Source organism: Acipenser ruthenus, unplaced genomic scaffold (assembly GCF_902713425.1).
Source record: "Acipenser ruthenus unplaced genomic scaffold, fAciRut3.2 maternal haplotype, whole genome shotgun sequence".
NCBI classification, from domain to species: Eukaryota; Metazoa; Chordata; class Actinopteri; order Acipenseriformes; family Acipenseridae; genus Acipenser; species Acipenser ruthenus.
In genome coordinates this window covers 61,328-88,727 of record NW_026708229.1, presented here as the reverse complement: position 1 = coordinate 88,727, position 27,400 = coordinate 61,328, and the positions used below count along the sequence as shown (strand labels likewise).

Sequence of the window (27,400 nt, the reverse complement as noted above, 5' to 3'; positions counted from 1 at the left end):
CTTGCTCAAGGGTACAGCAGCAGTGTCCCCCCCACCTGGGATTGAACCCACAGTGAGGCAGCGGTAGAATTGTGCGAGTGGTTTTTTTGTAAAGTTTCAAATGCTTTTGTATATTTTTAGTTAAAGTTTTTGTTTTCGTTTTAAGAAACTTCATGTTACTGTGCCTTTACTCAGACACACGTGTGGTTTCAATGGTTGTGTAAAGAAATCTGGTTTTGCTCTAGTGTGGGCGTCTGTGTTTCAGTGCGCTTCAGTTCTAGCTGCGCTGTCGTAGTTATTGTGAATCGGGACAGCCCTGGCTATAGGACTACAGCTCCCAACATGCCTCTGCGCCCGCGGACATGATGAGGGATGCTGGGAGCTGTAGTTCTTTAACTGCAATGCGCTGGCCGGTGCTGTATCACATTTCTACTGGTTCTAGTCCCTGTTGTTTAAATATCATTCTTATATTATCCGCGCATTACAATTTGAAGAAGCCTCGCCAGCGCATTTGATCCAATCCGTTCTCATGTCGGTACAGCAGCAATCCCTTCATATTAACAGATCCTCAGCGGTTGGTTTGATCCGCTTCTGTGCCGGTGTTGTAACACCTGGCTGCGGCTTATCCTGACGTCACGTCCCAGCGACACGCCCCCTGCTTCCTTGCCGTTTGAAAAGCCTCGTCAAAGCGCCGCTGTAGAGAGATGGCAGCTGCAGGTTTTGAACCCGGTGCCGGTGAGTTAAAAACATGACTGTCTTATTAAAGCAGAGGGCTATGTAATAATTACGAGACTGCGTCGAAACAAGAGTTTTATCAGGTTAAAGAAAAGAAAGAAGAACAAGTTTACTTTCGGTTTCAGGTTGAAACGAGCTCGCACAGACTCAGTTGTTACAGTCCATAGTTTTTTAGTCTTATTTGATAAAATGCACGTTTTTTTTTTCCTTTCTGATACATCTCGACGTTGCCTACTTTATCGAGTCGGATAATCTGCAGTATAAAAGCTTCTCCGCGGCTGAGTTTCATTCCCCGCGAGTGTGATACATTACCACGCATGTCTGTAATTATACAAAGTGAAAGTAAAACGTGTCCCGAGCGCGTCGCAGCGTCAGCAGCAGCCATGGCTTTCATTTCTAAGAGGAGCAAACTGTTCTTTCTCTTTAACAGGGCGGGGAATCATGGCTGCAGAACAAGAGTCTGAAGAAACTGTTTCTCAAGAGCTGCAGAGCGCCTCTGAGCTGAGGATCGTGCTGCTTGGGGGATGGTGGGCTGGAAAGAGTGCATCAGGAAACACCATCCTGGGCAGAGAGGAGTTTAGATCTGGATTCAGCCTCTCTAGAAGAACGAAGGAGTGTGAGAAGGGAACAGGAGAAGTGTCTGGGAGACGGGTCACTGTGGTCGACACTCCAGGCTTGTTAGACACAGACCGGGTCGAGATTGAGAGATGTGTTTCTCTGTCTGCCCCGGGACCCCACGCTTTCCTCCTGCTGATACCGGTGTTTACAAAAGAAACGATTGACACTAACCGTGAGTCTGTAGTAGAATGGTATTGCAAATCCTTTGATCAAGTGCAGGAGCTGTTTGGTGAGAGAGCTGTGAGGAACATGATGATCCTTTTCACCCGCGGGGATGATCTGACAGACAGGACGATTGAGCAGCACATTGAGGAAGCTGGTGAGGAGCTCCAGCAGCTTGTTGAGAAATGTGGGAACAGGTATCATGTTCTCAACAATAATAACAGGAGCGATCGCACTCAGGTCACACAGCTCCTGGACAAGATAGACAACATGGTGAAGGGCAGTGGAGGCTGCTACATCCCAAATGAGATTTACCAGGAGGTAGAAGAAAGGATTAGACTAAAGGAACAGGAGCTGAATGAGAAACACAAAGAGGAACTGAGCAGGAGAGAAGAGGAGAGGAAACTGAAATATGAGGAGGAACAGAGGAGGAGAGAAGAGGAGATGAAACAGAAATATGAGGAGGAACAGAGGAGGAGAGAAGAGGAGATGAAACAGAAATATGAGGAGGAACAGAGGAGGAGAGAAGAGATGAAACAGAAATATGAGGAGGAACAGAGGAGGAGAGAAGAGATGAAACAGAAATATGAGGAGGAACAGAGGAGGAGAGAAGAGATGAAACAGAAATATGAGGAGGAACAGAGGAGGAGAGAAGAGGAGATGAAACAGAAATATGAGGAGGAACAGAGGAGGAGAGAAGAGGAGCTGATGGAGAAGTTGAGGAAGCAAATGAAGGAAGAGGAGCTGGAGAAAGAGGCAGAGGAATCCAAGCTGCCTGTCAGGAGAAGGAATAGCAAAGAATTCTTACCCCCCATCAGTAAGTTCAGTTAAAATAATAATATTGTAATATTCTAATGAAGCTTTTCTATTGACCTCATTGTTCAATATTAATGTATTCTCGTGTCACAGGAAAAAAGTCGATATGACCTTTACTGCGCATTCGTGAATTTCTGAAATTAAAGGGAGGGTTCACGATGGCAGTTGGTATTTTCTATCTGTGTGCTTTTATCGTTGAGCACCCTCTAGATCAACGTCTTGGTTTTAAATTGGTTACCATAAAATTGTAAAACATAGGAAACTGTTTTCAACTTAAAAAAATCTTGGCTGAATCTTTATTAAAATCTACATTTCACGAGAAACATGACTTTGCTAATGAACTACAGACATAAATCACATCATTTTAAATAGCAGCACTTTTTAATATGACCACAGGCGGCACGTGAGTCTTTCGTTTGGGGACGCTGGGCCACACTTTTCCCCTGCATTTGTTGTACAGTAAGATATATATTTGTTGTGTAGGTCAGAACGTTTTTTTTCGGGGCTTTCGTTTTTGATATACTGTATGTGTGAAAGGGATCTTGCTTGTGGGTGCGTGCATTCGCTGCTGAGTGACAGGCAGGAGACCAAGACAGGTTGAAATTGACACGCCCCGCAGGCGCGCAGGATTTATTTACACACATACACATAGAACAGCTCACGTGACACTACCAGCCATGGTAGCTCACTGAGTGCGTACGGCCAGCGTACGAAAAAACAAAACAAAACACAATACAAAAAACTATAAAATAAAAGGTGCCGTAAAAACGGCGTGCGCTACTCCTTAATGCGTGGAGGTCCCGCTTGCTCACCTCGCTATACTTTAAAGGGATCTACCATGCCCGAACTAATCTTTAGTATCAACACAAACCCTGACTCCGGCCGTCTGCGGTTTTGGCAGCTTCTTTTGGCTCCGATCCCGGTTCACCATCACGGCTATCGGAGGATTTCAGCAACGTATTTCTCTCACTATGCTTGGGTAGCGTGGACGATCTTCAGCCCGTTGTCCGTGGCTTTGCAGCAGCTCCGAGGTGAAGAAACAGGACCTCTTTATACCTGACGCCGTGCTGATCATCCACAGCTGGCAATCGCACACAGCAGGCAGTTTATCCCAGGAACGTCAGGTACTGCACTAAATTAAACAACAACAATTACACAAAAACACTATGTACAATGCATACACACAAACCTCCTCTTCATGTGCAGGGCTCCTTATGAAACATTATGAAATTAGTGTTTTCAGTAAATTTTCCAAATGCTTGAGCGGTTTTTTTTCAGTATGTAATAGTAGTAACTGGACAGGACTTCCACTCTTAAGCTGTCCCTTCTTTCCTTTGCTGTCTTCCACAGTGAAATCCTGATTATGTGTAATCATTTTATTAAACCTGAACAGGAATGTGTGTGACTCTCTTCTCAATACAGTTGAGTGGAAATGATGTTTTTTTGTCGTCGTTGTTGTAATAGTGTCTAAATATCAATACTGAAACCGTATCCATTGTTTTCATTAATATATGTGTGACACGTATTTCATGACAATCAAATTATTATTATTATTATTATTTGTTTATTTAGCAGACGCCTTTATCCAAGGTGACTTACAGAGACTAGGGTGTGTGAACTATGCATCAGCTGCAGAGTCACTTACAACTACGTCTCACCCGAAAGACGGAGCACAAGGAGGTGAAGTGACTTGCTCAGGGTCACACAGTGAGTCAGTGGCTGAGGTGGGATTTGAACCGGGGACCTCCTGGTTACAAGCCCTTTTCTTTAACCACTGGACCACACAGCCTCCTACCAAATTAGCTTCTTGTTATTGTGGATTTAAAACAACCATACAAAATAAATCAAACCCTGCTGCTCACCGCTGCTAAATTAAACAAGGATTTACTTCTAAAGCAAACGTCACATTAATAAATAAATAAAACCTTAGTTTTTGTTTCAGAACTTTTTTTTTTGTCCTTTAATCTTCCATCAAACTCTCCCTTTAAATTCAGAAATTCGCGCAGTATAGGCAAGATCTACCAATTTCCTGTGACACCGCAACTATCCGTTATTATTATTATTATTATTATTATTATTATTATTATTATTATTATTATTATAATTATAATAATAATAATAATAATAATAATAATAATAATAATAATAATAATAATAATAATAATAATAATAATAATAATAATAGGGCAGCAGTGTGGAGTAGTGGTTAGGGCTCTAGACTCTTGACCGTAGGGTCGTGGGTTCAATCCCCGGTTGGGGACACTGTTGCTGTACCCTTGAGCAAGGTACTTTACCTAGATTGCTCCAGTAAAAACCCAACTGTATAAATGGGCAATTGTATGTAAAAAAATAATGTGTTAAAAAATAATGTAATTGTATGTAAAAATAATGTGATATCTTGTAACAATTGTAAGTCGCCCTGGATAAGGGCGTCTGCTAAGAAATAAATAATAATATTATTATTATTATTATTATTATTAATGAGTCGTTCAGCGGAGGCTTTTCTCCAAAGTGACTTCCAGAGACTAGGGGGGTGAACTCTGCATCATCAACAACTGCTGCTGCTGCTGCTGCAGAGTCACTTCCAATAGGAGCTCGTTTGTTTGACGTCTCATCCGAAGGATGGAGCACAAGGAGGTGAAGCGACTCGCTCAGGGTCACACACACACACACACACACACACACGCACACGCACACACACACACAGCGAGTCAGTGGCTAGTATTGAACCTGGAACCTCCTGGAATCAAGCCCCTTTCTTTAACCACTGCACCACCAGCCCCTTCCTTACTAATTTATATTGGTATCCCGGATTAGATAATTATCTGCTCATTAACAATATGCTAAATATTTTAATGAGCTATCTGTCCCACAAGTTCAGTGGTACCCTAAATATGATTTAATTTACTAACAATGCAGAATGACTGGGTGGAGCATTTGTTTAGTTTACCCAAAAAATGATTTTTCTGAGTGCCAACTGCCGATCCTGGGACAATATTCAAGGCAGGGCTGTCCTATTTCTGAGGGTAAAATGAAGAAGAAATGTCATTTCGCATTGGGAGCACGTGGATCGTGTTTCAGGTACCACAGAACTTATGAGAGAGGCTGTTCATTAAAATCTGCACATTCGTTTGTCTATTCAGGGATATCAAGATATTTAGCGAGAGAGTCGCCTGAGTGAAGTTATCCAGCAACAAACCCCTGTCCGCAGTGGTGCTGCTTTCCTAGAAAAAGCAGAACATTTTGGGGAACCATTCTACTTGTGAGAAATTAAAATATTTAGCATGATTTTTGAAGAGGAAACAATTATCTATTTAGGGATACCAAAATATTTAGTCATTCAGGGGTCTGAATGAGGAAAACAGGGGCAATACAATCCCCACCCCCAGTCGTTCTGTAAATCATTTGTTGTGTTCATGCTTTGTGTCAGTACTGTACATTTTTCTTGTTGTTTTTTCAGTGTCTGGAGGTGAAGGAGAGGCTCCCCTTGCAGATACCCAAGCGCCTCCCAGCCCCCCTGAGCTGAGGATGGTGCTGCTTGGGAAGACTGGGGCTGGGAAGAGTGCAGCAGGAAACACCATCCTGGGCAGAGAGGAGTTCAGATCAGTGATCAGCGGGTCCTCAGTAACCAGGGTGTGTGAGAAGAGAAGAGGAGAGGTGGCTGGGAGGCAGCTCACTGTCATCGACGCGCCAGACCTGCTTCATATCACTGGGTGTCTGAAGGAGATTTGCCACGAGATTAGAAGATGCATCTTGCTGTCTTCACCTGGACCCCACGCTTTCCTCCTGGTGCTACAAGCCAGGAGATTCACTGATGAAGAAAAGACAGTTCTACAAGCAATGGAAGACATCTTCAGTGAGACAGCCCTGGCCTACACAATGGTCCTCTTCACTCATGGAGACTCTCTGGAGGAACAGTCCATTGAAGATTACATTGAGACACAGGGCAGGGAGCTCCAGCAGCTTGTTGAGAAATGTGGGAACAGGTATCATGTTCTCAACAATAAGAACAGGAGCGATCGCACTCAGGTCACACAGCTCCTGGACAAGATAGACAACATGGTGAAGGGAAACAGAGGCAGCTTCCTGTACCAGGAGGCAGAGGAAAGGCTGACACGAAGGGAGCAGAGATATGAAGAACAGTGTAGGAAGGAAGAGGAGCTAAAGCTCAAATATGAAGAGGAACATCTTAGGAAAGTAGAGGAGTTAAAACAGAAATATGAGGAGGAAAAGCATCAGAAAGAAAAAGAGCTGAAACAGAAGTATGAAGAGGAGCAGAGAGAGAAAGTAGAGGAACTGAAACAGAAGTATAAAGAAGAACAGAGTCAGAAAGTCCAGGAGCTGAAACAGAAACATGAGGAGGAACAGAGCAGGAAAGCAGAGAAGCTGAAGAAAGAGTATGAAGAGGGGCTGCTGAGGAAAGAAGAGGAGCTGAACCAGAAGTATAAAGAACAGGAGAGGAAAGCAGAGGAGATGAAACAGAAACTTGAGGAGGAAAGACTCGGGAAAGCAGAGGAGGTGAAACAGAGATATGAGGCTCAGCGAGTGAAAGCAGAGCAGCGAAAGCAGCAATACGAAGAGGAGCAGCGCAGGAATGCACAGGAGATAAAACACAAGTACGAAACCCAGTGTACAAATATACAGAAGCAAATACAGAAATACGCAGAAGAACAAATTAGGAAAGTAGAAGAATTGAAGAAGACGTTTGGAGAGAAACTGTGGAGCAAAGCAGAGGAGCTAAAACAGAAATATGAAGAGGAAGAGCGTAGGGAGATCGAGGAGCTGAAACAGAAATACAGAGAGAGGGAAGGAAGGCCACTGCAGAAGCATGAGGAGGAACACAGCGAGGAAATCAAGGAGATAAAGCACAGGTATAATAACAAGCTGCACAGAGCGATAGAGAAGCAGAAGAAGGAGTATGAAGAAATAGAGCATCGGGAAGTGGAGACGTTGAAGCAGAAGCATCAGGAGGAGCTGCTGAGGAAAGAACAGGAGCTGAAGCAGCAATATGAGGAGGAATACAGTGAGAAGGAGCAGCAGCTGAAGCAGAGGTATGAAGAACAGTGCAGAGGAGTGGAGGAGATGAAGCAGAGATTTGAAGAGGAACAGCAGAGAAAGCTAGAAGAGGTGATACAGAATTATGAGAAACAGCGTCAGGGAGTGGAGGAGATGAAGCAGAGATATAAAGAGGAACAGCAGAGAGAGGTGGAGGAGCTGAAACACAAACATGAAGAGGAACTGAGTATGAGAGGAGAGGAGATGAACCAGAAATATGTGGAGGAACAGTGTAGAATCACAGAGGAGCTAAAACAGAAACACAAGGAGGAACTGAGCAGGAGAGAAGAGGAGATGAAACAGAAATATGAGGAGGAACACAGGAGGAGAGAAGAGGAGATGATGGAGAAGTTGAGGAAGCAAATGAAGGAAGAGGAGCTGGAGAAAGAGCCAGAGGAATCCAAGTTGCCTGTCAGGAGAAGACAAAGCTTTGATATAAACCCTCCCAACAGTAAGTTCAGTTAAAACTCTTAAAAAAAACTGTAAATGAATGACATTAATTGATTTTATTTTGTATTTCCTTAAAAGTTATAGAAAATAAAATGACACTGTGAGGCGTGTGAGTAATAATGGATTGTCCAGACAGTAATTTACGTGTAACCAAAATAAATTTTTAATATTATTTGTTACACGATAAAAAAAATAAAACAAAACAAATAAAGAATGGCGTGAGGGAGGGGGTGCTGGAATAATGATAAAAAGAATGGTACGGAAACTCCTTATTCCTCTTCACAAAATCCCTGGACTTAAAAAGGGATAAAACAGAAAAAAAGAAAAGGTTAATGAATTTTCCGCTCTGTGATAGCAAACAAACAATCACCACCAGCCAATGCTTCCTCTCTCCCTCCGACCCATTCACCCCGCCTATGCTTTTTAGGACCAACCCCGAACACAGTAGTACGTTCCCTTTAGTATGCAAAGCCCCGCCCCTGTAGTCAGTGGAACACCAATCCCCAACTGACAGGTGTCCTTACAACTCACTTGACTCCAGTGGCTGGAATTCCACCCCTCACCAAGGTGCCGCCCCCATAAAGATGACTTTCGTCATGGTCACGAGACCTTGGTAAGGGAAGTCCCGAGTTGGTTTGCTGCCTTCTACTGTCGGGAGGCTGAATTACAGACCGAAACCCCTTTGACTCATCGCAGACACAAATTCAGATGGTGTGATATTCAGATCCCTGCAGAACAGGGTGGTATAATATTCTATAATGATAATATTGTAATGTACCGATGAACAAAGGGGTGCGTCCCTGGACGACAGTGAGATTGAACGTTAAAAAAATTGTTTATTAAATATTAATAATAACGTTCGATTCGATTTATCACAGAAATCTGTTGTGCTTTAGAGAAGTTAGCTGCGTTAAGTACAGTCACAGATATGACTTTTAGATGTTTGGAGAAATAAACTTGCCCTGTTGTTTTTCAGTGTCTGGAGGTGAAGGAGAGGCTCCCACTGCAGATAACCGAGCAGTATTACTGGGAGCAGTGGCAGGGGCACTGCTAGGGGCAGCAGCAGGAGCTCTGAGGGGTCCATTGGGAGCTGCAGCAGGAGCTGCTATTGGATCTGTAGCAGGAGCACGAGTAGGATCTGTGATAGGAGGAGCAGCCAGGGCAGGAGTAGCAGAGAGCTCAGACACACACACACAGAGAAGCAGAGAGCTCGAATAAACTCCTAACCTCACCCCCTGTGCCACTCCAGGGCTCACAGCTGACAGAAAGAAATGTGTGGGATGACCCCGAGTCACATGACGACACGACATTTCCTGTCGGGGTGACATTAAAAGCCAGCTGGCTTTCTTGACTAAAGAGACATCCAAGTGTTCTCGTAATCCTCGCCCTTTTTATGTGATTATGAAAAGCTTCATCAAGCTGCTCATTATAATGACATGTTGTTAAATATGATTGTGTTTGTCTCCACGGCTGCGTATCCAGAGCCTTGCTTTCTACAGCACAGTGTCAGGTTTGAGGAGAGCACTGTGAGCCTCCTGTGAAGCTGTAACTCGCTGGGAAATGCACACTTTATCAATGGATTTGAATCAATGTCTAGAAACCACTGCAAGCTGGTGAATGGAAAATCTCTCTGTAGAATCACAGTGACAGATGAACGGCTGTGAATCTAGGAGGCAGTGCGGTCCAGTGGTTAAAGTCCAGGGCTTGTAACCAGGAGGACACCGGTTCAAATCCCAGCTCTGTCACTGACTGACTCACTGTCAATAGAATGTGCTTTGCCTAGGTCCTGAGTATTTCAACCGGGCAGCAGTGTGGAGTAGTGGTTAGGGCTCTGGTCTCTGGACCGGAGGTTTGTGGGTTCAATCCCAGGTGGGGGATACTGCTGCTGTACCCTTGAGCAAGGTACTTTATCTAGATTGCTCCAGTAAAAACCCAACTGTATAAATGGGGAATTGTATGTAAAAAAATAATAATAATAATGTGATATCTGTATAATGTGATATCTTGTAACAATTGTAAGGGCGTCTGCTAAGAAATAAATGATGTCTCTGTCAATAAGTCCTGAGTGTTTCAACCAAATATTCTTAGCCATGCCATTATGTGTGTTTGTGGCACTCTTGTATATTGATTGTGTGTATAACATGTTTTCCTATGGAGTGTGTGTGTGTGTGTGTGTATTGTCTGTGCTCTGATTCCCTGTGACAGCGTTGTAAAGAGATGTCTACTCAGGAGATAATAAAGTCATGAATAATAATACACAATAATATCACACTTTTAAAACCTCGTCCCGTTTTTATTTTTCATTTCTCTGAATGCATATTCTGGTGTAAAATGCTGTTGCCGTCAGCAGGTGCGATAGCTGCTAATGAGATCATGATCATTGCTGTGTTTAATCAGCATTAGCGACACAAAGCTGACATCTGTGAAATACTGAAGCCTTTATTGAAGTCTGTGTTGATGCATTAAACACAACGCGGTCTTCAAAAACTGTTGTTCAATCAGGCAGCGACGAGCTGTGAGTAGCAGACTTTATTTAATTCAGCAAAAACTACTTGATAAAAAATAATAATTTTAAAAAAATCCTGAAAAATCTCATGAGTTGAATCTTTGTGTTACAAAAACGGCTCCCAGAAAATGCAGCCGTGTAACACAGCGGGTGTGAAATGTCTGTGTGTTTATTGACACAGTTTCGTATCCCGGTGATTTTAAAGGACTCCGCTAACAGAACAGCAGGTTCGGGTCTCGCTGCTGCGGTTTTATATAAGGCTGCTGTTCATGTTAAAGCTTCAGATGCCATTGTCTTGTTACTGTCCCCTTACCTTGTTATGATGCGTGCAATCACTCGCAATGCTTCTCACTGCAATTACTCACACGCAGGGTGTTTATTTTTTATTTAATTGATTGTATGTTTTGAATCCGCAGTTTTGAGTCCCCCTGCAATTCCAGAGACGAGGCTGCGCTTGATACGCAAAGGCAGGCTGTGCTGTGCAGGGGGGGTCAGTCTGGGGGGTGTCTAGTTTAGGCTGCAGTGCGCGCATTGCAGCGGTCCCGCTCCGGGACTGTATTTGAGGTTTCACCGCTCCACATCAAACCCACAGTAACGCCACCTGTTCAAACCCCGATACACTCCTCCGTGACGCTGCAGACGGGAGAACAACTCGGGGGGGGGGGGAGAAAATGACGGCGCTGACTACTGAAGAGCAGAGAACTGGTAGGAGAAGCCCCGGGCTGCTGCTGTTTGTATCGACACCTGTAAGGATGTGCTTTTATTGAGGGCTTTTACCGTTTACATCTCCTCGGCATTGCCCGCCAAAAATGAACAAACAACACAGCGGCGCGGACCCCGAGCAGCGCGAGCTGCCAATTCAAACTGGAGGAGTTCGAATCCCAACGGCTGAAGCGGCGCTGCCTGAATATATTAGCGTGGAGTTAAAGATTACACATCAATAAATAAGATATTAGTACATACAGTTTAAAATAATATACGGTAGTATCAATACATTTCAAAAGTCTCGTTTACACCGGGTGGTTGTGTGAAAATGTTTCTATTAACGGAATATAAGAATGGTCAACATTAGCCTACGAAGGGGAATCTGTGGAGAAAACACAAGTTATCAGGTAGGTGTTTTTATTTTTATTATTAATATTATTATCGGGTTACGGATGGGTTAAGAGATGTTTTTAATTATTTTTTAAAGTTTGAATATGAATGAAAAATAGTTCAGGTTTGAATTTTGTGTTTTGGTAAATTGAGATGACGTTGATTTCTTATGAAGTCAGCGACCGTTGTTGTGTTTAAATGTAATTTTAAAAGTTTAAATATGAATGAAAAAATGTTATATTCAGGTGTTGATTATGAATTTTGGTAAAATGTGTGGCAGTTGATTTCTTATAGGCCAGCATCTTATCCGCAAACAGTTTTTTCTTTTCGTTTCCTTTCACGGCGCCCTTTTCCTGTCAGAATGAGTTTCTATAAAGAGTGACGCTACAAAGCGCATTAATTTTTAAGGATGATCGACACAGCAGACTGTGGTTTGTCCCGCGGTCACGTCCCAGCGACACGCCCCCTGCTTCCTTGCCGTTTGAAAAGCCTCGTCAAAGCGCCGCTGTAGAGAGATGGCAGCTGCAGGTTTTGAACCCGGTGCCGGTGAGTTAAAAACATGACTGTCTTATTAAAGTCGAGGGCGATGTAATAATTAACGGACTTTATTGAACCAATAAAAAAACAAGTTTTATTAGGTTTTCAGAAACAAAGAATACAAAGTTTACTTTCGGTTTCAGTTGTTAAAATTCGTATATATATATTTAATCTTATTTGATATGATACAATAAACGCTTTCTTTCTTTATAAGACATCTCGACGTTGCTTACTTTGATCCACATTTGCCACTAGTGTGTATAAATACCACAATACATGTCTGTAATTATGTGAAAGTTAAAAATGTCCCAAGCGCGTTACAGCGGCAGCAGCAGCCATGGCTTTCCGGAGACAGTGGAACAGTCTGAGATTCGGCGGTCAGTGAACTCGGTCTCTTCACAGGATCGCTTCTATTCTCTCACTGCTCGCTAACATCTCAAGCGCTGTGGGTTGAAACAACGCTCAGGAGACATTGCTGTTTGAGATTCTCTGCTATATTTGGTTCTATTATCAGGCTCACAAACCAGATGATATATTATCAATGACGCTGGTAATAAATAACATTGTTTGCAGAATTAAGAGAGTCCAAACAATGTTGTATAAAAACAATACAATAGCTCCATTTTGGACACACTGTTTGTTTTCGGAAATGTTGTGAAAGTTTATAAGATGATTGAAACAAATCTGTCATTTCATTTTTAGTTAACTTTCCTTTATTAAAGAGATAAGCTAAGACGGCTATTTGTGCCTGTTATTGAGTGTCCTTAAACTATTTTTTCAGAACATTTGCAAAGTCCTGGAAATAGTTGTGAAACCTCAGATTTCTTGGGGGGTTTAAAACTCAATAAATAATTTGTGTGAAGAAATCTTCTTCTGAGCTTCTCTGGACAAATTATTAGGACACTGTTACACCTGCACATGAAAGAACAAACAAGAAATCAAACTGCTAATGCTACAAACCTGCTGACAAACAATTCAGACACTTCACTGATTCTCCTGATTAATGTGCACTATTTGTTTGAAGAGCTTGCTAGTTGTGTCTCTGTACAGCAGCTCCACACATACAGGAACATGCCAGTGCTGTGTGTGACAGGGAGTGTTCTTTCAGCACAGCACGACAACAAGAGGAGAAAACTAATCCATGGCTTCACATGGAAAGCTTTCATTTCTAAGAGGAACAAACTGTTCTTTCTCTTTAACAGGGCGGAGAATCATGGCTGCAGAACAAGAGGCTGAAGAAACTGTTTCTCAAGAGCTGCACAGCGCCTCTGAGCTGAGGATCGTGCTGCTTGGGAGAAGCTGGGCTGGGAAGAGTGTAGCAGGAAACACCATCTTGGACAGAGAGGAGGGTAGATCTGATTTAATGAAGGAGTGTGAGAAGAGAACAGGAGAAGTGTCTGGGAGACAGGTCACAGTGGTCGACACTCCAGACTTGTTACACACAGACCGGGTTGAGATTGAGAGATGTGTTTCTCTGTCTGCCCCTGGACCCCACGCTTTCCTCCTGGTGATACGCGTGTATGTAAAAGAAAATCAAGACTTTGACACTGTACTGTGGGAGTCTAGTGTAAAAAAGGATTGCAAAGCCTTTGATAAAGTGCAGGAGCTGTTTGGTGAGAGAGCTGTGAGGAACACGATGATCCTTTTCACCTTCGGGGATCGTCTGAGAGGCAGGACGATTGAGCAGCACATTGAGGAAGCTGGTGAGGAGCTCCAGCAGCGTGTTGAGAAATGTGGGAACAGGTATCATGTTCTCAACAATCTGGACAGGAGCGATTGCACTCAGGTCACACAGCTCCTGGACAAGATAGACAACATGGTGAAGGGAAGTGGAGGCTGCTACCTCCCAATATCATCTGAGATTTACCAGGAGGTAGAAGAAAGGATTAGACTAAAGGAACAGGAGCTGAATGAGAAACACAAAGAGGATCTGAGGAGGAGAGAAGAGGAGATGAAACAGAAATATGAGGAGGAACAGAGGAGGAGAGAAGAGATGAAACAGAAATATGAGGAGGAACAGAGGAGGACAGAAGAGGAGATGAAACAGAAATATGAGGAGGAACAGAGGAGGAGAGAAGAGATGAAACAGAAACATGAGGAGGAACAGAGGAGGAGAGAAGAGATGAAACAGAAATATGAGGAGGAACAGAGGAGGAGAGAAGAGGAGATGAAACAGAAGTATGAGGAGGAACAGAGGAGGAGAGAAGAGGAGCTGATGGAGAAGTTGAGGAAGCAAATGAAGGAGGAGGAGCTGGAGAAAGAGGCAGAGGAATCCAAGCTGCCTGTCAGGAGAAGGGACAGCATTGAAGGAGGTCGTCCCAACTGTAAGTATTCCTTTTATTCCCCCGACTGTCAGTTCAGTAAAATCATCTTTCTGAGGCAAATACGAAGTTCAGTCTTTCTGTGGGACCTCTTGAGGCAAAATCATTGCTAGCTTACCTGCTGTATTGAACTGCAGTCAGTCTGTGTTATTAGGTGTGACATTGAAGCTTGCGGCTCTAGAACAAAGAAACATTGATTGATGCTTTAAATAATAGCAAATAAACTATTAGAAAAAATACCAATAAATCATTCTGTATCCTGTCACTCTCTATAAAGTGTGTTTTCAATATTGTAGAATACTACAACAATATTTCATGTAGAAATCTGACTTGTAAGTTAATCATAGAATATCTGTGGTGCTTTAGAGACATCGTTAGCAAAGTCAAGCACAGTCACAGATGTTACATTTCACTTTTCTGAAACAATACACTTGTTGTTTTTCAGTGTCTGGAGGTGAAGGAGAGGCTCCCCTTGCAGATACCCAAGCGCCTCCCAGCCCCCCTGAGCTGAGGATGGTGCTGCTTGGGAAGACTGGGGCTGGGAAGAGTGCAGTAGGAAACACCATCCTGGGCAGAGAGGAGTTCAGATCTGAAGCCAGCTCCTCTGCAGTAACGAGGGAGTGTGAGAAGAGAAAAGGACAAGTGGCTGGGAGACGTGTTGCTGTGATCGACACTCCAGAGCTCTCTCAGGACAAACTTCAGATTAGGAGCTGTGTTTCTCTGTCTGCCCCGGGACCCCACGCTTTCCTCCTGGTGGTACCGGTGGGCCGATTCACAGAGGAAGAGAGGAGAGCAGTGGAGACAGTCCAGGAGATATTCAGTGAGGAGGCTGTGAGGAGGTACATGATGCTCCTTTTCACACACAGTGACAAACTGAAAGGCAAGACCATTGAGGATTATATTCAGACAGGCAGCAAGGAGCTCCAGCAGCTTGTTGAGAAATGTGGGAACAGGTATCATGTTCTCAACAATGAGGACAGGAGCGATCGCACTCAGGTCACACAGCTCCTGGACAAGATAGACAACATGGTGAAGGGAAACAACGGCAGCTACTACACCAGTGAGATGTACCAGCAAGCAGAAGCAAAGATCAGACAAAGACAAGAGGAGATACTGAAGGAGAAGGAAGAGACGATATTGAAGGAGGAAAAAGAACTGAGGGCAAAGCACCTGAAAGAACTGGAGAACATGGAAAGGAAGATGAGATTGGAAATCCAGAAACGAGACGAGAAGATCAGAGAGCTGGAGGAGAGGATAGGAGAGCTGGAGGAAGAGCTGAGGAAAGAACAGGGAGAGAATCACAGGATCAAACTGGAGGAAGAGCTGAGGAGAAAGAGAGAGGAGAGAGAAAGGGCGGAGCGAGAGAAGGAGGAGTGTATGGAGAAGGGAGAGAGAGAGAGGGGAGAGTACAAGGAGAAACACAGGAGAGAGATGGAGGAAGTCAGGCAGCGCTACGAGGAAATCATTAGACCAGAAGCAGAGAGAGCCAACGAGTTTATAAGCACATATGAAAAGCCAGCTGAAGCGAGAGGAGAAAGGGCAGCAGAGAGGTCCAGCCAGCTTGTGAAGCACTATGTGAAGCCAGCAGCAGTATTACTGGGAGCAGCGGCAGGGGCACTGCTAGGGGCAGCAGCAGGAGCTCTGAGGGGTCCATTGGGAGCTGCAGCAGGAGCTGCTATTGGATCTGTAGCAGGAGCACAAGTAGGATCTCTGATAGGAGGAGCAGTCAGGTCAGGAGTAGCAGAGAGCTCAGACACACACACACAGAGAAGCAGAGAGCTCAAATAAACTCCTTTTTATGCGATTAGGAAAAGCTTCATCAAGCAGCTCATTATAATGACATGTTGTTAAATATGATTGTGTTTGTCTCCACGGCTGCGTATCCAGAGCCTTGCTTTCTACAGCACAGTGTCAGGTTTGAGGAGAGCACTGTGAGCCTCCTGCGAAGCTGTAACTCGCTGGGAAATGCACACTTTATCAATGGATTTGAATCAATGTCTAGAAACCACTGCGAGCTGGTGAATGGAAAATCTCTCTGCAGAATCAGTGACAGATGAACGGCAGTGAATCTAGGAGGCAGTGCGGTCCAGTGGTTAAAGTCCAGGGCTTGTAACCAGGAGGACACCGGTTCAAATCCCAGCTCTGTCACTGACTGACTCACTGTCAATAGAATGTGCTTTGCCTAGGTCCTGAGTATTTCAACCGGGCAGCAGTGTGGAGTAGCGGTCAGGGCTCTGGACTCTTGACCGGAGGGTTGTGGGTTCAATCCCAGGTGGGGGACACTGCTGCTGTACCCTTGAGCAAGGTACTTTACCTAGATTGCTCCAGTAAAAACCCAACTGTATAAATGGGGAATTGTATGTAAAAATAATGTGATATCTGTATAATGGGATATCTTGTAACAATTGTAAGGGCGTCTGCTAAGAAATAAATAATGTCTCTGTCAATAAGTCCTGAGTGTTTCAACCAAATATTCTTAGCCATGGCATTGTGTGTGTTTGTGGCACTCTTGTATATTGATTGTGTGTATAACATGTTTTCCTATAGTGTGTATGTATGTATTGTCTGTGCTCTGATTCCGAGAGATAATAAAGTCATGAATACTAATACAAAATAATATCACACTTTTAAAACCTCGTCCCGTTTTTATTTGTCATTTCTCTGAATGCATATTCTGGTGTAAAATGCTGTTGCCGTCAGCAGGTGCGATAGCTGCTAATGAGATCATGATCATTGCTGTGTTTTATCAGCACTAGCGACACAAAGCTGACATCTGTGAAATACTGAAGCCTTTATAGAAGTCTGTGTTGATGGATTAAACACAACGCGGTCTTCAAAAACTGTTGTTCAATCAGCCAGCGACGAGCTGTGAATAGCAGACTTTATTTAATTCAGCAAAAACTACTTCATAAAAAATAATAATTTTAAAAAATCCTTAAAAATCTCATGAGTTGAATCTTTGTGTTATAAAAACGCCTCCCAGAAAACGCAGCCGTGTAACAGCGGGTGGGAAATGTCTGTGTGTTTATTGACACAGTTTCGTATCCCGGTGATTTTAAAGGACTCCGCTAACAGAACAGCAGGTTAGGGTCTCGCTGCTGCGGTTTTATATAAGGCTGCTGTTCATGTTAAAGCTTCAGATGCCATTGTCTTGTTACTGTCCCCTTACCTTGTTACGATGCGTGCAATCACTCGCAATGCTTCTCACTGCAATTACTCACACACAAGGTGTTTATTTTTTATTTAATTGATTGTATTTTTTGAATCCGCAGTTTTGAGTCCCCCTGCAATTCCAGAGACGAGGCTGCGCTTGATACGCAAAGGCAGGCTGTGCTGTGCAGGGGGTCAGTCTGGGGGGTGTTTAGTTTAGGCTGCAGTGCGCGCATTGCAGCGGTCCCGCTCCGGGACTGTATCTGAGGTTTCACCGCTCCACATCAAACCCACAGTAACGCCACCTGTTCAAACCCCGATACACTCCTCCGTGACGCTGCAGACGGGAGAACAACTCGGGGGGGAAGAAAATGACGGCGCTGACTACTGAAGAGGAGAGAACTGGTAGGAGAAGCCCCGGGCTGCTGCTGTTTGTATCGACACCTGTAAGGATGTGCTTTTATTGAGGGCTTTTACCGTTTACATCTCCTCGGCATTGCCCGCCAAAAATGAACAAACAACACAGCGGCGCGGACCCTGAGCAGCGCGAGCTGCCAATTCAAACTGGAGGAGTTCGAATCCCAACGGCTGAAGCGGCGCCGCCTGAATATATTAGCGTGGAGTTAAAGATTACACATCAATAAATAAGATATTATTAAATACAGTTTAAAATAATATACGGTAGTATCAATACATTTCAAAAGTCTCGTTTACACCGGGTGGTTGTGTGAAAATGTTTCTATTAACGGAATATAAGAATGGTCAACATTAGCCTACGAAGGGGGATCTGTGGAGAAAATACAAGTTATCAGGTAGGTGTTTTTATTTTTATTATTAATATTATTATCGGGTTACGGATGGGTTAAGAGATGTTTTTAATTCTTTTTTTAAAATTTGAATATGAATTTAAAAAATAGTTCAGGTTTGAATTTTGTGTTTTGGTAAATTGAGATGACGTTGATTTCTTATGAAGTCAGCGACCGTTGTTGTGTTTAAATGTAATTTTAAAAGTTTAAATATGAATGAAAAAATGTTATATTCAGGTGTGGATTTTGTATTTTGGTAAAATGTGTGGAAATGTATTTCTTATTAGCCCGGGTTCTTATTCAGAAATACTTTTTTTTTTTTTCGTTGCCTTTCACGGCGCCCTTTTCCTGTCAGAATGAGTTTCTATAAAGAGTGACGCTACAAAGCGCATTCATTTTTAAGGATGATCGACACAGCAGACTGTGGTTTGTCCCGCGGTCACGTCCCAGCGACACGCCCCCTGCTTCCTTACCAGATTCCCAGATCTTCTTTGGAAAAGCGTCGTCGAAGCCCCACTGTTGAGAGATGGCAGCTGCAGGTTTTGAACCCGGTGCCGGTGAGTTAAAAACATGACTGTCTTATTAAAGTCGAGGACGATGTAATAATTAACGGACTTTATTGAACCAATAAAAAAACTAGTTTTATTAGGTTTTCAGAAACAAAGAATACAAAGTTTACTTTCGGTTTCAGTTGTTACAGTTTTCAGGGTTTTTTTACAATCTTATTTGATGTGATAAAATAAACGCTTTTTTTCTTTATAAGACATCTCGACGTTGCTTACTTTGATCCACATTTGCCACGAATGTGTATAAATACCACACGGCACGTCTGTAATTATACAAAGTGAAAGTAAAACGTGTCCCGAGCGCGTCACAGCGTCAGCAGCAGCCATGGCTTTAATTTCTAAGAGGAACAAACTGTTCTTTCTCTTTAACAGGGCGGGGAATCATGGCTGCAGAACAAGAGGCTGAAGAAACTGTTTCTCAAGAGCTGCACAGGGCCTCTGAACTGAGGATCGTGCTGCTTGGGGGAAGCTTGTATTGTGGGGCTGGGAGGACTGAAGCAGGAAACACCATCCTGGGCAGAGACGAGGGTAGATCTGGATTCAGCCTCTCTAGAGGAACGAGGGAGTGTGAGAAGAGAACAGGGGAAGTGTCTGGGAGACGGGTCACTGTGGTCGACACTCCAGACTTGTTAGACACAGACCAGGTCGAGATTGAGAGATGTGTTTCTCTGTCTGCCCCGGGACCCCATGCTTTCCTCCTGGTGATACCCGTGTATCCAGAAGAAATGATTGACACTGTGTGTGAGTTTATAGAAGAAGAGTATTGCAAGTCCTTTGATAAAGTGCAGGAGCTGTTTGGTGAGAGAGCTGAGAGGAACACGATGATCCTTTTCACCCACGGGCAATATCTGGAAGGCAGGACGATTGAGGAGCACATTGAGGAAGCTGGTGAGGAGCTCCAGCAGCTTGTTGAGAAATGTAATTACAGGTATCATGTTCTCAAAAATATGGAGTGGAGCGATCGCACTCAGGTCACACAGCTCCTGGACAAGATAGACAACATGGTGAAGGGAAATGGAGGTGGCTATTTCACCAATGAGATGTACCAGGAAGCAGAGAGATGGAATAGACTAAAGGAACAGGAGCTGAATGAGAAACACAAAGAGGAACTAAGGAGGAGAGAAGAGGAGATGAAACAGAAATATAAGGAGGAACAGAGGAGGAGAGAAGAGGAGATGAAACAGAAATATGAGGAGGAACAGAGGAGGAGAGAAGAGGAGATGAAACAAAAATATGAGTGGGAACAGTGTTGGAGAGAAGAGATGAAACAGAAATATGAGGAGGAACAGAGGAGGAGAGAAGAGGAGTTGAAACAGAAATATGAGGAGGAACAGAGGAAGAGAGAAGAGAAGTTAAAAGAGAAATATGAGGTGGAACAGAGGAGGAGAGAAGACGAGCTGAAACAGAAATATGAAGAGGAACAGAGGAGGAGAGAAGAGGAGATGAAACATAAATTTGAGGAGGAACAGGAGAGGAGATGAAACAGAAATGAGGAGGAAAGAAAAGGGTATTTGTTTAATCATTGAGTAAATGACCTGTATTTTATTATTAAAATATACTGAAATGCCCATCCGTAGTCTAAACGTGATTTTAAATGTCAGCTTTACTTACCAAAGGGTATACATGTAAAAGTTATATTTTTCGTTTTTCAAACATTACTTAAAAGAATAACTTTAAAATATCTAATAATAATAATTATAAAAACATTTTTAAAATGTACTCAATAGTAATACGCTTTTCCGCCAAAACATGTTGCAGGTTATTGCTATAATTATGTTTAAAAGGTTTGATGATATTTCATGTCTAAATGTGTTTGGTATAAGTAATGATGTTTTGCAGTTTGTATCTTGTGATTAAACAAAATCATTTTGAAATTTCAAGCAGGTTGTTTTATTTGCCTGTTCAAAAAGCCGAGGCAGACATGCACTTATTAAATTGAAATGTGGTAGAAAAAAGGAAAAATTGTGTAAGTGTGTTTTTAAATGAGTTTTGTCTACTATTTATACATCTACAACAGCATTAGGCTGCAGTGCGCGCATTGCAGCGGTCCCGCTCCGGGACTGTATTTGAGGTTTCACCGCTCCACATCAAACCCACAGTAACGCCACCTGTTCAAACCCCGATACACTCCTCCGTGACGCTGCAGACGGGAGAACAACACGGGGGGGAAGAAAATGACGGCGCTGACTACTGAAGAGGAGAGAACTGGTAGGAGAAGCCCCGGGCTGCTGCTGTTTGTATCGACACCTGTAAGGATGTGCTTTTATTGAGGGCTTTTACCGTTTACATCTCCTCGGCATTGCCCGCCAAAAATGAACAAACAACACAGCGGCGCGGACCCTGAGCAGCGCGAGCTGCCAATTCAAACTGGAGGAGTTCGAATCCCAACGGCTGAAGCGGCGCCGCCTGAATATATTAGCGTGGAGTTAAAGATTACACATCAATAAATAAGATATTAGTACATACAGTTTAAAATAATATACGGTAGTATCAATACATTTCAAAAGTCTCGTTTACACCGGGTGGTTGTGTGAAAATGTTTCTATTAACGGAATATAAGAATGGTCAACATTAGCCTACGAAGGGGAATCTGTGGAGAAAATACAAGTTATCAGGTAGGTGTTTTTATTTTTATTATTAATATTATTATCGGGTTACGGATGTGTTAAGAGATGTTTTTAATTATTTTTTTTTAAGTTTGAATACGAATGAAAAAAAAATAGTTCGGGTTTGAATTTTGTGTTTTGGTAAATTGAGATGACGTTGATTTCCTATGAAGTCAGCGACCGTTGTTGTGTTTAAATGTAATTTTAAAAGTTTAAATATGAATGAAACAATGTTATATTCAGGTGTGGATTTTGTATTTTGGTAAAATGTGTGGCAGTTGATTTCTTATATGCCAGCATCTTTTTCGCAAACAGTTTTCTTTTCGTTGCCTTTCACGGCGCCCTTTTCCTGTCAGAATGAGTTTCTATAAAGAGTGACGCTACAAAGCGCATTCATTTTTAAGGCTGTGGTTACGTCACGTCCCAGCGACACGCCCCCTGCTTCCTTGCCAGATTCCCAGATCCTCTTTGGAAAAGCGTCGTCGAAGCCCCACTGTTGAGAGAGAGATTTTGAACCCGGTGCCGGTGAGTTAAAAACATGACTGTCTTATTAAAGTCGAGGACGATGTAATAATTAACAGACTTTATTGAACCAATAAAAAAACAAGAGTTTTATTAGGTTTTCAGAAACAAAGAATACAAAGCTTACTTTCGGTTTCAGTTGTTACAGTTTTCAGTTTTTTTTTTTTTTACAATCTTATTTGATGTGATAGAATAAACGCTTTCTTTCTTTATAAGACATCTCGACGTTGCTTACTTTGATCCACATTTGCCACGAATGTGTATAAATACCACACGGCACGTCAGTAATTATACAAAGTGAAAGTAAAAAATGTCCCAAGTCCGTTACTGCGTCAGCAGCAGCAGCCATGGCTTTCCGGAGACAGTGGAACAGGTTGAGATTCGGCGGTCAGTGAACTCGGTCTCTTCACAGGATCGCTTCTATTCTCTCACTGCTCGCTAACATCTCAAGCGCTGTGGATTGAAACAGCGCTCAGGAGACATTGCTGTTTGAGATTCTCTGCTATATTTGGTTCTATTATCAGGCTCACAAACCAGATGATATATTATCAATGACGCTGGTAATAAATAACATTGTTTGCAGAATTAAGAGAGCCCAAATAATGTTGTATAAAAACAATACAATACGCTCCATTTTGGACACACAGTTTATTTTTGGAAATGTTGTGAAAGTTTATAAGATGATTGAAACAAATCTGTCATTTCATTTTTTATTAACTTTTCTTTATTAAAGAGATAAGCTAAGACGGCTATTTGTGGCTATTATGGAGTGTCCTTAAACTATTTTTTCAGAATATTTGCAAAGTCCTGGAAATAGCTGTGAAACCTCAGATTTCTTGCAGGTTTAAAACTGAATAAATAATTTGTGTGAAGAAATCTTGTTCTGAGCTTCTCTGGACAAATTATTAGGACACTGTTACACCTGCACATGAAAGAACAAACAAGAAATCAAACTGCTAATGCTACAAACCTGCTGACAAACAATTCAGACACTTCACTGACTCTCCTGATTAATGTGCACTATTTGTTTGAAGAGCTTGCTAGTTGTGTCTCTGTACAGCAGCTCCACACATACAGGAACATGCCAGTGCTGTGTGTGACAGGGAGTGTTCTTTCAGCACAGCACGACAACAAGAGGAGAAAACTAATCCAGGGCTTCACATGGAAAGCTTTCATTTCTAAGAGAAACCAACTGTTCTTTCTCTTTAACAGGGCGGGGAATCATGGCTGCAGAACAAGAGGCTGAAGAAACTGTTTCTCAAGAGCTGCACAGCGCATCTGAGATGAGGATCGTGCTGCTTGGGATAAGCTGGGCTGGAAAGAGTGCATCAGGAAACACCATCCTGGGCAGAGAGGAGGGTAGATCTGGATTCAGCTTCTCTGCTGTAACGAGGGAGTGTGTGAAGAGAACAGGAGAAGTGTCTGGGAGACGGGTCACTGTGGTCGACACTCCAGACTTGTTAGACACAGCCCGGGTCGAGATTGAGAGATGTGTTTCTCTGTCTGCCCCGGGACCCCACGCTTTCCTCCTGCTGATACCCGTGCACAAAAAAAAAAAAAAAAAGACTCAATGGAGGCAATCTGTAGTAGAAGAGTATTGCAAAGCCCTGGATAAACTCCAGCAGCTGTTTGGTGAGAGAGCTGTGAGGAACACGATGATCCTTTTCACCTGCGGGGATGATCTGGAAGGCAGGACGATTGAGCAGCACATTGAGGAAGCTGGTAAGGAGCTCCAGCAGCTTGTTGAGAAATGTGGGAACAGGTATCATGTTCTCAACAATCTGGACAGGAGCGATCGCACTCAGGTCACACAGCTCCTGGACAAGATAGACAACATGGTGAAGGGAAGTGGAGGCTGCTTCCTCCCAAATGAGATTTACCAGGAGGTAGAAGAAAGGATTAGACTAAAGGAACAGGAGCTGAATGAGAAACACAAAGAGGAACTGAGGAGGAGAGAAGAGGAGAGGAAACAGAAATATGAGGAGGAAAAGAGGAGAGAAGAGGAGCTGAAACAGAAATATGAGGAAGAACAGAGGAGGAGAGAAGAGGAGATGAAACAGAAATATGAGGAGGAACAGAGGAGGAGAGAAGAGATGAAACAGAAATATGAGGAAGAACAGAGGAGGAGAGAAGAGATGAAACAGAAATATGAGGAGGAACAGAGGAGGAGAAAAGAGATGAAACAGAAATATGAGGAGGAACAGAGGAGGAGGGAAGAGATGAAACAGAAATATGAGGAAGAACAGAGGAGGAGAGAAGAGGAGATGAAACAGAAATATGAGGAGGAACAGAGGAGGAGAGAAGAGGAGCTGATGGAGAAGTTGAGGAAGCAAATGAAGGAAGAGGAGCTGGAGAAAGAGGCAGAGGAATCCAAGCTGCCTGTCAGGAGAAGGGACAGCATTGATGGACATCGTCCCAACTGTAAGTATTCCTTTTATTCACCCGACTGTCAGTTCAGTAAAATCATCTTTCTGAGGCAAATACGAAGTTCAGTCTTTCTGTGGGACCTCTTGAGGCAAAATCATTGCTATCTTACCTGCTGTATTGAACTGCAGTCAGTCTGTGTTATTAGTCGTGACATTGAAGCTTGCTTGCGGCTCTAGAACAAAGAAACATTGATTGATGCTTTAAATAATAGCAAATAAACTATTAGAAAAAATAGCAATAAATCATTCTGTATCCTGTCACTCTCTATAAAGTGTGTTTTTCAGTATTGCAGAATACTTCAGTAATATTTCATGAATAAATCTGACTTGCAGGTTAATCATAGAATATCTGTGGTGCTTTAGAGACATCGTGAGCAGAGTCAAGCACAGTCACAGATGTGACAGTTCACTTTTCTGAAACAATACACTTGTTGTTTTTCAGTGTCTGGAGGTGAAGGAGAGGCTCCCCTTGCAGATACCCAAGCGCCTCCCAGCCCCCCTGAGCTGAGGATGGTGCTGCTTGGGAAGACTGGGGCTGGGAAGAGTGCAGCAGGAAACACCATCCTGGGCAGAGAGGAGTTCAGATCTGAAGCCAGCTCCTCTGCAGTAACGAGGGAGTGTGAGAAGAGAAAAGGACAAGTGGCTGGGAGATGTGTTGCTGTGATCAACACTCCAGAGCTCTCTCAGGACAAACTCCAGATTAGGAGCTGTGTTTCTCTATCTGCCCCGGGACCCCACGCTTTCCTCCTGGTGATACCGGTGGGCCGATTCACAGAGGAAGAGAGGAGAGCAGTGGAGACAGTCCAGGAGACATTCAGTGAGGAGGCTGTGAGGAGGTACATGATGCTCCTTTTCACACACAGTGACAAACTGAAAGGCAAGACCATTGAGGATTATATTCAGACAGGCAGCAAGGAGCTCCAGCAGCTTGTTGAGAAATGTGGGAACAGATATCATGTTCTCAACACTGAGGACAGGAGCGATCGCACTCAGGTCACACAGCTCCTGGACAAGATAGACAACATGGTGAAGGAAAACAACGGCAGCTACTACACCAGTGAGATGTACCAGCAAGCAGAAGCAAAGATCAGACAAAGACAAGAGGAGATACTGAAGGAGAAGGAAGAGACGATACTGAGGGAGGAAGAGGAACTGAGGGCAAAGCACCTGAAAGAACTGGAGAACACGAAAAGGAAGATGAGATTGGAAATCCAGAAACGAGACGAGAAGATCAGAGAGCTGGAGGAGAGGATAGGAGAGCTGGAGGAAGAGCTGAGGAAAGAACAGGGAGAGAATCACAGGATCAAACTGGAGGAAGAGCTGAGGAGAAAGAGAGAGGAGAGAGAAAGGGCGGAGCGAGAGAAGGAGGAGTACATGGAGAAGGGGGAGAGAGAGAGGGGAGAGTACGAGGAGAAACACAGGAGAGAGATAGAGGCGGTCAGGCAGCGCTACCAGGAAATCATTAGACCAGAAGCAGAGAGAGTCAATGAGTTTATAAGCAGATATGAAAAGCCAGCTGAAGCGAGAGGAGAAAGGGCAGCACTAGGGGCAGTGGTGAGTGCAGTAGCAGGAGCACTGAGAGAAGGGGCTGAGGTAGGGGCAGTATTACACACAGTATCCAGAGCAATAAGAGAAGAGACAGCGCTAGGGGCAGTAATGCACGCTGCAAAGGAAGCAGTAAGAGAAGGAGCAGCTCAAAGGGCAGTGATCAGTGCAGTAGCAGTAGCACTGAGAGAAGGGGCTGCGATCGGGACAGTATTGCACACAGTAGCAGAAGCAATAGAGGCAGCACCACCGGAACCCAGTCAAGAGCAGTGAGACAGGGGGTGGGGCTATTGAACAGGGGGTGGTGTTATTGTAGAGGGGGTGGGGTTATTGGGCAGCAGTGTTGAGTAGTGGTTAGGGCTCTGGACTCTTGACCGGAGGGTCGTGGGTTTAATCCCAGGTGGGGGACACTGCTGCTGTACCCTTGAGCAAGGTACTTTACCTAGATTGCTCCAGTAAAAACCCAACTGTATAAATGGGGAATTGTATGTAAAATAATGTGATATCTTGTAACAATTGTAAGTCGCCCTGGATAAGGGCGTCTGCTAAGAAATAAATTATATTAATAATATTGGAGAGGGGGTGGTGTTATTGGACAGGAGGTGGGGTTATTGAACAGGGGGTGGGGCTTATGGATTAGCGTTGCTGTTATAACCACATGTATATTTTACACATTTTAAATGAAAGACAACAGTTCAAATAGAGGCTGCTTGTATTGTGTGTGTGTGTGTGTGTGTGTGTGTGTGTGTGTGTGTGTGTGTGTGTGTATATATATGTATTGTTTATAAGATGTATTTGTAAGCGAGATAAACACCTTTTAAAATAAAAGGCCACAATACAGTTCCTTAAGACTGAGATGAACTTAAAATAGAATGTTAACGCAGATTTAATTTTGTTTGATTTTATTCATAAGAATCTTTAGGGGTGTCAATAATTCTGAATCTTTTTGAGAAAATGTTTCATTACTTGTTAATAAAATGTTTGTTTTTTTCTCTGAGCAATTCTATTAGAATAAAAGAACATGGTTTTCCCATATATTTGAGCATAAAATATAGCGCATTACCTGTGTTGTTTATTTTATACAGCCTTTTTAGCTCATCTTCATCAATCATTTTGAAGGTGACTGTATGTGTGTATATATATTGTTCATAAGATGTATTTGTGAGTGAGATAAACACCTTTTAAAATAAAGGGTGTCCTGTGGTGTTCTTGTAAAGATGTGTATCAGTAACCAGCCCGCGTGTTAGCCTTCTCACTGCAATTACTCACACACAGGATGTTTATTTTTTTATTTAATTGATTGTATTTTTTGAATCCGCAGTTTTGAGTCCCCCTGCAATTCCAGAGACGAGGCTGCGCTTGATACGCAAAGGCAGGCTGTGCTGTGCAGGGGGTCAGTCTGGGGGGTGCCTAGTTTAGGCTGCAGTGCGCGCATTGCAGCGGTCCCGCTCCGGGACTGTATTTGAGGTTTCACCGCTCCACATCAAACCCACAGTAACGCCACC

The 27,400-nt window shown here is 43.3% G+C and overlaps 3 protein-coding genes across 3 annotated transcripts in view; all 3 read left to right on the top strand.

Annotated features, from left to right (window-relative positions):
* The first annotated feature begins 386 nt into the window (after positions 1-386).
* LOC117432754 (uncharacterized) overlaps positions 387-27,400 on the top strand; it is a 47,849-nt gene continuing 20,835 nt past the window's right edge. The window contains exons 1-11 of the mRNA XM_059020390.1: positions 387-714; positions 1,145-2,311; positions 5,771-7,816; positions 8,792-9,031; positions 13,156-13,326; positions 14,720-15,105; positions 15,292-15,649; positions 19,169-19,324; positions 19,517-19,684; positions 23,137-24,345; positions 24,793-26,165. Coding sequence (XP_058876373.1) covers positions 684-714; positions 1,145-2,311; positions 5,771-7,816; positions 8,792-9,031; positions 13,156-13,326; positions 14,720-15,105; positions 15,292-15,649; positions 19,169-19,324; positions 19,517-19,684; positions 23,137-24,345; positions 24,793-26,165 — 7,305 coding nt within the window. The 5' untranslated portion in view covers positions 387-683. The remainder of the gene's footprint in view (positions 715-1,144; positions 2,312-5,770; positions 7,817-8,791; positions 9,032-13,155; positions 13,327-14,719; positions 15,106-15,291; positions 15,650-19,168; positions 19,325-19,516; positions 19,685-23,136; positions 24,346-24,792; positions 26,166-27,400) is intronic.
* LOC131730130 (trichohyalin-like) lies at positions 11,887-16,891 on the top strand. Its single transcript, XM_059020394.1, has 3 exons — positions 11,887-11,962; positions 13,156-14,277; positions 14,720-16,891. Exons 1-3 carry the CDS (start codon positions 11,932-11,934, stop codon positions 16,060-16,062), a joined length of 2,496 nt encoding a protein of 831 aa, XP_058876377.1. The 5' UTR covers positions 11,887-11,931; the 3' UTR covers positions 16,063-16,891.
* LOC117965703 (GTPase IMAP family member 4-like) lies at positions 18,683-20,676 on the top strand. The gene is made up of 2 exons (XM_059020401.1): positions 18,683-18,787; positions 19,169-20,676. The coding sequence occupies exons 1-2, from the start codon at positions 18,757-18,759 to the stop codon at positions 20,275-20,277; spliced, it is 1,140 nt and encodes a 379-aa protein (XP_058876384.1). The 5' UTR covers positions 18,683-18,756; the 3' UTR covers positions 20,278-20,676.

What these genes read in the sequence shown, in the direction of transcription:
- LOC117965703 (XM_059020401.1), top strand. Translation starts at nt 18,757, where the DNA reads ATGGCAGCTGCAGGTTTTGAACCCGGTGCCG. An exon ending in AGGTTTTGAACCCGGTGCCG is followed by an intron (nt 18,788 to 19,168) that starts GTGAGTTAAAAA and finishes TCTCTTTAACAG; the next exon opens with GGCGGGGAATCATGGCTGCA.
- LOC131730130 (XM_059020394.1), top strand. Translation starts at nt 11,932, where the DNA reads ATGGCAGCTGCAGGTTTTGAACCCGGTGCCG. An exon ending in AGGTTTTGAACCCGGTGCCG is followed by an intron (nt 11,963 to 13,155) that starts GTGAGTTAAAAA and finishes TCTCTTTAACAG; the next exon opens with GGCGGAGAATCATGGCTGCA. An exon ending in TGAAGGAGGTCGTCCCAACT is followed by an intron (nt 14,278 to 14,719) that starts GTAAGTATTCCT and finishes GTTGTTTTTCAG; the next exon opens with TGTCTGGAGGTGAAGGAGAG.